The sequence below is a fragment of the Callorhinus ursinus genome, unplaced genomic scaffold (genome assembly GCF_003265705.2).
Source record: "Callorhinus ursinus isolate GAN/ISIS: 27379988/994484 unplaced genomic scaffold, GSC_fseal_2.0 scaffold49, whole genome shotgun sequence".
Classification (NCBI taxonomy): domain Eukaryota; kingdom Metazoa; phylum Chordata; class Mammalia; order Carnivora; family Otariidae; genus Callorhinus; species Callorhinus ursinus.
The window spans coordinates 1,924,643-1,934,457 of record NW_027397111.1 but is presented as its reverse complement, the minus strand read 5'-3'; the positions used below and the strand labels follow the sequence as shown (position 1 = coordinate 1,934,457).

Sequence of the window (9,815 nt, the reverse complement as noted above, 5' to 3'; positions counted from 1 at the left end):
GGGGATTTGGGGTGAGGTGTGAAAGAGGAGTGGGAATTTCCCAAACCGAGAAGGGGACGGATGTATCCCAGTGAAAGGAGAAGTAAGAGCCCTGGGGAGGCGGACAGGCTGAGTGGGGCGAGAGGAGAGGGAGGAGGTGAAGGTTATGTCAGGCAGCAAGCAAGGCGGGCAGGTCTGCAGAGGCTTGACTGGGCAGAACGTTTGGATTTTATCTGGTCGGCTGCGGAAAGGCAGAAGATTTGGGGAGAGGAGAAGAGAGGGAAGACGGAAGGCAGGAGTAAGGATGCGCTGGGAAGGAGGAAGCCTTGCAGGAAGGTTGCGTAACCAGGCATGTGACCAGGTTCTGAACTAAGGCCTCAGGCAAGTCCCTCGCTTTGTCAGTCGGGGACACCGACGCTCTCCCCAAGCTCATTCTCTCATCAACGGAGGCAGGCTTTATCCGTGTGCTCTGCGGGTAGGCCTGTTTTACACGTGCTTTTTAATTCCCCCCACAAGCCTGAGAGGCAGGGATTCTTATCCCATTTTACAGAGGCGAAAACTCAGGACGCCCCTGGGGCAAGTCAGGCAGGCTGGCAAGCGGCAGAGCCAGGTTGGTGGGACTCCAAAGCAATGCCCGATGTTTACCTGGGCTTTTAAGAAGCCACGGGGCAGGAGGGAGGCTCACGGCCAAGTCAGGTTTTCAGGACAGGTGTACCAAACTTACAATTTGACTGTGATAAAGAAAAGTTCCGCAACTCCTTGTCTTTTCTCTAATGATTCCGTTTTCATAGGAAAGAGCAACAAAGAGTTGCTGGGCCTCCCCTTCCCCCTTTGCCTCACTCTCCAGGTGTTGGTCACTAACCTCTGGCGTCCACAGCACCGTCTTGGCTGGGTGGGCCAGTCTCCTCTCAGGGCTGGCTCCTTTCAGCCCACTACCCCACCTCCATCCCTGAGACTCTTAGAAGCTGGTATCATTTGGAGCAGGGGTTCACTCCCAGTCTAGCTCCTGTCTGGACAATGGGATGGGAGCTCTCTTTCTCCGAGGCAGAAGCAACTGGGACATCGGCCAGCCACTCCCAACCACGGCAGAGGCAAAAGTTCCAGAAGTGCGGCATTTTCCACTCGTGGCGGCTGCTAGGCTCGTCGAGGTTGGTGTCAGATGAGAGGCTGGCCCTGGAGATTTGTTCATACCCCAGGACACTCGGAGCTCTTATAAACTGTTTCGCTGTCACGCAGAAGTCAGGCAAATGGGAAGTGACATTCTCTCTCCTCTTCTCTTGACAAAAAGCCACCTTGGATCCCGTTCCTACCGTCTAAATCCACAAGCATTTCCTGCCACAGCAGCGTCTGCTCCACAATGACAAACGCAGGCAAGTGTTTCCAGGCCAAGGGGTTTGAAGACTTTTCTGAGACCTACCTCCCAGCCGGACAGAGGTGAGGGCCAGGAGCCGGAGAGCTCCGCAGGCTCCAGCAGCGAGTGGGGGGCGAGCCCGGGCCTTTCCCGGGCTCCACGGTGGGAACAGTGTCCAGGGCACAGACAAGGCCGTACACAGAGGTCATAAAACAAAATTTATCTTTAATTTGTAAGTGTCAACAGCAGTACAAAAGATGGAGTGATGACGACTAGATTAAGGGTAGAGAGGACAGTTTTGAGGTAAATGAGCATAAATAGGCAGTTCTTATAGACACTCCCCTGAGGGCCCGAGGCCCCTTCATGGCATATACATTATCACCCAAAGATGGCGTGTTTAACATATCAGGAAAGCACCTTGTGCAAAAAGAAAAAAAAAAAAGTAGCTAAGGTGCCAACATACACCAGGATAGGTAAAGACAGTGTGTCTTTCAATTTTGTCTTTTCCCTTAATTATGAGGCAGAGGAGGGGAAGACTTTGAAAAGTACCACTGAAAGATTATTCAATGTCGAGTTTATCTCACGTCAATACTGCACAACGAAATCCAAGAAACATGTGTATGCAACAAAGCTAAGAACAATGATTCATTCCTTTAAATTTGAAGAGATTGTTTTTCTTTTCCCATTTCTTTAATCCTTAGCAAACTTTTTTTTTTTTCCATTATCAAGAGGAGAGTGTGAGAGACATGTGATGGCAACCCTTAAGGTCATTTAAAAACTTTACACTGGACTGTACAAGATTTTTTTTTTGATAAATTATTTACATTTTCAGACTTTCAAACATATTCAAAGCAGCAATAGACACTAGTTTTTATGGTTTTTGTGTTTTTTCTAATTGCCCAAATAGTTACCAGCCATGGGCCAAGTAGGTACCTGCGTTATACATAGAATTTCTACAAAGGAAATCTGCAGTTAAATTTGCTCGAGGCTGTAGCAAACGCCCTTAGCATCCTAAGGGGCCGCGCCCCAGTGTCGCTAGGGGAGCCAAAGCCCAGTACCTTGACAACAAGCTGCAGTCGCCCCAACGGCCCTACACGAACTTTACACCTTGAACCAGCAGCCAGCATGTCAGTCCAGCATGTCAGTGAATCGTGCTGATTAAATTAACATAGGATACAATCTCACAATATACATCACAAACAAATTACAAGGTCGGGAAATAAAAGAGTTACAGTAAGATAAGTTATGTAGTAACAGCTTATAAGCTTGTCTAAGGTAATAAAAATTTTACATGGCAAATACAATAATGAATGAACATAAATGCTAAGCCTTCTAATTTGCTACAAGCCGAAGAAGGGTACAATAAAGACCGCACTCTCAAAAAAGCAAAAACACATATGACAAAGGAAGACAAACGGAGAATGCACACGAGCAGACCTGCAATGTGCAGCATACAAAACAGTTAAATATTTGCACATTCCCCATACTCCAAGAGCACCAGCACTGAGGCCTCACCTTATGCTTGTGGTTCTTCAGGAATAAGAAACTACTGAGCAAGATATGTCACTGAGTTGCCGTCAAGCGTTCATAGAGCCACGGACACCAGTTGGAAGAGTATCTGCACTAAACATTACCTGTCTGCGCCCGTCCCACCCTCCCCACCCTCTAGCCCTGCCCCAAAGGTACCAGCATTCCGAATACTTGTTCGTGAGCTTTTGGAAAGCAATCTGTCCCCAGAAGGAAAGATGGGATGGGGATGAAAAGGAAATGTGTTTGCATATCAATATTTTCAATGATATTAGCAGAGGGTTACACTCAACAGTGTATGGCATCAGAAACAGGACATAATCGGCAGGAATAACAGATAGAAGTTGTTTATTAAGGAAGAAAACATGTCAGGGGGCAGATGACTTAAGGAAATGATGCAAGTGCTTCTGTGAAAGGACAAATGAGGTCATACAATGTTATTGTACGTTGAGAAGTGAGCTTAAGTGCCAACTCAGTCCTTAGACAAACGTGCACAAAATCACGCAAGGCTACAGCAACCATTCTTGTCATTTTCTCGTTATAAAGGAAGACCCAGTAATAATTTCAATACATTCCTCTAGCTGCATTCTTTGTAGTTGTTGGCACTTGGTACAGAACTTCTCGTATGGTTTAAAACTACTAAGTGACTCTTTTTCCTTTCCCTAATGAGTAGGTAGAGGTCAGCTCTTTGCAAAATGAGTAAATTGAGAGAAGCAGCCTCTCTGCCTGTGGTGTTCAAGTGACCAGGCTGCCTTCCTACTGGGGGTGGATGGGCTTCCTCGGAACAATCCCCGCTTTCAGCTAGCGCCTCTGCTCCTGGCTCGGGAGGGTGTGCTCCGAAGAAGCAGCCTGGCTTCATAAGGAAAAGAAAGAAGCCTTTAATTTCAGCCCTAGAGGGATCACACCCTTTTCAAACACCCCAGGCTCCAGTGGGGCTAACGTTCAGGGGAGGCCAGCGTTTGACAAGCTCAACAGTGCTGTGAGCCCACACCTGAATTTAGAACTTGGCCTGGGAGACGGAGTCAGGACCCTGGCATATCGAATCAGGCCTGAGGACAAGGCTGGGGAGTCAAATACCAAATGAAGCAAACTGACGTGCTCCTGAAAGACGGAGCTGTATACACGTGAAAATGACAAGTGTTCCCACCTTCCTGGAAAAGGTACTGCATCGCCTCTGCCAAGGAGATGGAGAGACCGCCTGCCAGGCTGCTCCTGTCCGTGGATTGACCTTTTCTTTCTCCCATTCTTTCTCTGCCTTCCTTCCTTTCGTTCTCTGCCTTCCTTCCTGCCTTCCTTCCTGTTCTTTCTTTCTCTCTTCCTTTCCTTCCTTCCTTTCTTCCTTTTCTTCCTTCCTAACCCATATGGTCCAATTTTTAGGAGAGGACCGTGAGCCAGTGTCCCTCTTCTAAATGACAACGAAAATCCTGATCCTCTAAGTTCCTTAACAACATGGAGATGATTTGTCTTTGATCTGAAGATACTGTGAAATAGGAAGCACGGAAAACAGTTGATGAGCATTCTTTAATCTAATTGGCATGGTAGGACTTTGATTAACGGTCACTCTCAGAGGCAGATTTTTGCCTGTAGAATGGCATTCACGCTTCTTGCTATTAAATGGTCACCAAACTACCTTATAAGATTTAGGTGGACTTACAAAAGCAAATTGACTCTCCCCGAGCTGTACTGGAAATTTAGGATATTCAATTCATCGACTTTCTACAACAAAAAAGCAAGTGAAAGTCTGAGTGTGTGGACAGTGGGTTCCAAACTGCATGGGAGCCCGAGAGAAGGGTGTGACCACCCCAGCGACAGGTGAAACACTGCTCTCTCACTGTGGTGGCGAATTCACTATCCCCATGAGGTACAGTGACTTGTCAACTTCTAGTCTGGACCAACATACATGGATAGAGAATGAAAAGGAAATACATAACTTATATCTCACTAAGTATTCATGAACCAAAAATAAATTCTATTTCTATGTTATATTTACACAATTAGAAAAATCTAAAATGAGATGGTAAAGTCATAAAAACTTTGTTTAAGCCCCACTGAAAAGAAAACGAAGTGATCCCTGTGATTGTCATTCTTAATTTCCATGGACATTTAGAGCCAAACTTGGCTAATAAATAGAATAAACTGCTTATATGCAGAATTTAGATTCAAATACAGCATTACTGTTTGACCCAATGAAAGAGACGTTTACAATCAGATCATTCCTGAATAGCCTTTCACTTTTAAGAACATGGCTAGAAGTAACTGCACCCCAGTACTGAGGCAGAGCTGGAGCTAAAACAAAGTGTTCATACACACATGTATTTTGCATAAATAAATGAAATAACAAGACATAAAAATGACTCAAATCCGGCAACTGTGAGGCAAGCCCACACGAGTCGAAACAGATGACTTTTGTTCATGTCGTTTTCTTACAACAGTTTCACATTAGTCAGAAGTGATAAAAAATACCATTTATATCCAGTGCTTATAACACTTACGAAACAACATCTGTGAGTGTGTGTGTTTTTTGTTGTTTTTTTTCTTTCTTTCTTTTTTTTTTTTTTAACTACAAGCAAAATCAAGTTTCAGTCCTAAAGAACAGTCCTTTGTTCTCCACCAGCCCAGAATATTATTTTGGCATGGTCATAAAAACAAACAAAATTAACCTATTATTCTAAATGTTTGCCTTTGTGCAAAATTAATTACATACAATACAATGCTAGCCATACAGCACTCTACCTATGCAGCAAAATAAAAAAAAAAAAAAGGAGGAGCGAGGAGGAGAGAGCAAAAGCAAGAGTCAAAGAGAAAGAGAAAAAAATGAGTATGAAGTGAGGAGGAGAGGTATATAATCAAAAGAAATCAGTAAGACAATAATAAATATTCATTTTTTGAGAAAAAATGACCTCCTCCTCATTTGAAGTAAATGTACAAAAAACAAAGTTCCAATCCCCAACCAATCCTAAGAACAAAACATTCCTATCAGTACCTTAATCATCTTATGGAGAGCACTCCCAGCTAATGACACAGCCCATAACAGCTTGGCTAGACCTATTTATTGCTATTAGGTATGGCCTTGAGCACTCCTTAAATAAATATGAAGGTACACTATTTTCTTCCAAGTGACAAAATGGCTCAAGAAATCTGATGGGGCCGTTCCTATGTCCTGGTGATCAGATTCTGGGTTGTCCTATGAGGTGAACTGTCCCATTAACTGACATTTTCCCATTGAACCACTCCAGGTGAGGTTCTCTCCCCCACCCCTGGCAGTCAGTCCTGGTTTCAGGAAGGTCAAAATGGCAGGGCTGAGCTCACAGTAGATGGGAAAGGGGAATGAAACCTCACTGCCTCCCAGCCCATCAGCACATCTCCAGAGAAATCCTCATGTGACCCGTGCCGTTAATCGTGTTCACAGGGAGGCATGCCCCCCTCCCCACGTGGCCACTGATGGAGGGAGGGAGACAGAGGAGCTCATCTGCTGCCCCAGGAGTCATCCGTTCCCCAGAGTTAACAGTAGGAACATCCCCTATAGGGAATGTATTTCCCCTCCTCCTTCCCTATGGTTTTCTTTCATTCTCTGGATGTATCATGACTATTTGCCTCTATCTTTGCCTTGAGGCTGTCATGTGGCTTCTTGGATCCTGGGGATTTTGCAAAAAAACAAAACAAAACAAAACAAAAAACCTCCCTAGGTGTGCCAGATGCAACAAGGCAACTCATTGTGGAGGTGCCAGCCCATGACAGCATCGCTGTGGCCTCCTCTGTGGTCCACAACCTTGGGCTTTCGGCTTGGCTGCAGGACCCTCCTGCCTGGCAGTCACCACTGCTGATCCTTGCAGCCGAATGGCATTTAGGGGAAATGCCACTGATACAGATCCTACCACTCTGTTGCTAAACTGAATTAGAGGGAAATTCTGGCAAAAGACTTGAGGTCACAGAGAACCTCAGGGGCATACCTGTTGAAGTGTAAGACTCTACACCTGTATCCAAATACACAGCCCTACAGCCAGATATACATTTATGTTTAAAAACAATATAAGTATTTAATAGAATCTTGTTTCAGAAATGCTTCCAGATGCTCTGGGGACATAAAATCACTATGTACATCTTTTGTATGTAGCAGGAGAAGGAGGTGAAAGGGGCTGAAAAGATCTTCAGGGAAGGAGGGTGAAAAACAAGAATTATTAAATTAATGCCACCAACATTTTTTTTCAAATAAATAGTAAGTGGACCCTTGACATTCTGGAATGAATAAATTATTTAAGAGAAAATGTGTTAAGACTGAATGTCAGGGTTAAAAGGTGAAGGGATAATGGATGTAGTGAGAGGTGGTCTCAGGCAGAGAAGACCACCACGTGGGTATCTGGTGTGGTGAACGCTCTGGGGCACGCTCGGCGCAGCCCGTCACGCACTGATGGCACGTCAAGAGGCAAACACGATTGGGTACATGCACTGTGGCAACCTTGTTCGTTCCTTACAATATCTTGTCTCCAGATTCCTGAGTACTTTACCATTTTCTGGAAAAAAAAAAATGTGTGGTTTGCTATTTTATTTTCAGATGCCAAAGATTGTCTAAGACTTCGCAGTGTCTCCTTTAAGACTTTCAAAATATGAAGATTCAAAAGTTCTGAGAAAAGTTTGGCACATTCAAAGTTTAACTCTACACATGGAAAAATGGAATTCCGAGGCCTTTTGAATATGCTCTACACGCAGCTGCACACGCTGTGGACTTGTTCTGTTTCACAATATGAAATCTTCAGGTGTTCTCGCAAATAACTCAGAATAAAAACACATTCACAACCTGTAGGCCGGCACAGCATACCTGAGTGAGAATGTTTAACCCCATCTAAAACAGTAACTTAAACCTTTTATCAACATCCAAAAGGAAAAAAAAAAGTAAGACAAAAATATAAGACTTGTAAGACAGCGATGGGTTGAGATAAGTTTTCAAGTCCTGGTGTCTCATATTTAATATGTCTTCACCTAAATTAAAACAACAACAACAACAACAATAACAATAACGACAAAAACTCAAGTTCATGAAAAATCCGGGAAAACTTAATCTGTCTCACACTTTACGAAACAATTAAGACCATTCTGCTGATGTAATTATGGAGCCACAAATGCATGCGGGCTCTTTAAGAACTTTTTGTTGGGGGAGGGGAGGCGAAATGTCAAAGTATTTTAACTCAGCAAACGAACACTCCTCAGTTGGCACTGACAGCTTCCGGGGCTTCATTTTCACTGCTATAGTCTGATTTGGGGTCATCTTCATAGTCGTCATACATTTCCATTTCATCTTCTCCATTAATCATTTCGTTTCCAGCTAGGCTCCCGCCATCCGTCTTCATACCATAAGTGCTCTGGATGACCGGGAGGCTGGGCTCTGGGCTGGCCGAGGTGCTAGAGCAGTCAGATGTCATCTGAGGTGACGGTGTGGTAGTTGCCATAGTAATAGCACCAGGATACACAACACCTGTTCCTGTGGTGATTGGAATCTGAGGCTGCTGCCTGTATGGATTCAAAAAATAAAATGAAACAGGGGGAAATATCTCTCTCTATGTTCTTCCAGGTGGCACTGGACTTCCTCCCCCACACGTTCCGAAAGGGGGCTCTGTTTGACATTCTAAGCAAATGACAAAACGGGACCAAGTGCTCCCTTGAGGAGTCCTGCACATCTCCCCGATGCTATGGTTGGGCATTAAGCAATACAATGGAGCAATTTATTGATGGTTTTGAAACATAAAAGCAGGGTTCTTACAACATTACATACGGCAAAGCTTGAATAACACTTGGCATTTGAAACAAATGCGGTAGTCAATTCTGAAAGTTACATGTGACATCATTTTTTAAGATCTCCCAAGATGATAAAACAAAATGACTGGTAGCATGAATCCTATTTTAATGACACTGTTAAGCAGGCTTGTGTCTTCACCTTGGCTTGAGAACTGTACAAAGGAAAGATCAAGATGAGAACTGATCAAGTATGTCCCAGAGAGTCAGATTTAGCAAAGCATATATTTGGTACCCATGCAAATGTCTACCTATTTCTGCAGCTGAACTTGTAGGGAAACTCCTTTAAGGAGCTTCTATTTTCATAATCATGGAAGGATCATCTTGGATGTCATTACTCCTGAGGCCCTGGCCTGGCGCTGGGTTGGAGGAGTCAGGAGTGAAGAGCGGCAAGAGCCTTGCAACTTGTCAGAATAACACACATTGCCTCATTCCAGATCCTAGTGGGTGCCAAGGCTGGCTCACACCCGATCATTCTGTCATAATGGTACTCGAGTTCAAATGAACTTACCAGACCCTGTATGAAGGTCAGTCTCTCCCTCTACAGGGAGACATCACTATCTGCCTCTTAATTTCCCTCGAGTCATTGTAATTGGTTGAAAGAATTAAAGACCTATGACACCCACCTCACAGACTATGACGGAAACAATATTCTCATGGTTGCAATGTTTACTAAGTGTTCCTCAACCTTAACGGACAATAGTTACAATTTAAATTCATTTCAAAACATCACTAACTATCCTTTCTGAGCTTCAGTTTCCAAATGTTTATGAGAGCTGGGGTCAGGGAAGTCTTGGAAGGTCCTTTCACCTTTTAATACGATTTCAGGTCGGTCCATCCCTTGAATGGTTCTTATTGATGCTCTACAATACCGTTAAATCTTTCTATCCACCTCAGTCAGAAAAATACCCTGAATCTAAGAAGAAACAGCTTAGTTACCAGTTATTCTTTGACATTTCCAGAATAATTTTCTCAAAAAGCCCTGCATGTCTTCCAGCCTGGTAGAAGGAAAAATGATGGAAATGACCTAGACTCACTCTGGGAGATACCTCATAATGCTATCTTTAATAACCTTTTCCAAGCCCCAGAAGGCATGACTATGATTCCTTCACCTCTAACATAATATAGCCGATATTTTCGAATATATTACCTCATTCAATTAACATGGCAA

At 43.9% G+C, this 9,815-nt stretch overlaps 1 protein-coding gene across 9 annotated transcripts in view; it reads right to left on the bottom strand.

Moving 5' to 3' along the window:
* Positions 1-1,535: 1,535 nt before the first annotated feature.
* SOX6 (SRY-box transcription factor 6) overlaps positions 1,536-9,815 on the bottom strand; it is a 372,105-nt gene continuing 363,825 nt past the window's right edge. For all 9 annotated transcript variants that reach the window (XM_073882851.1, XM_025848518.2, XM_073882852.1 and 6 more), the window contains one exon: positions 1,536-8,362. In XM_073882851.1, the coding sequence (XP_073738952.1) occupies positions 8,059-8,362 (304 nt within the window). In that variant the 3' untranslated portion in view covers positions 1,536-8,058. The remainder of the gene's footprint in view (positions 8,363-9,815) is intronic.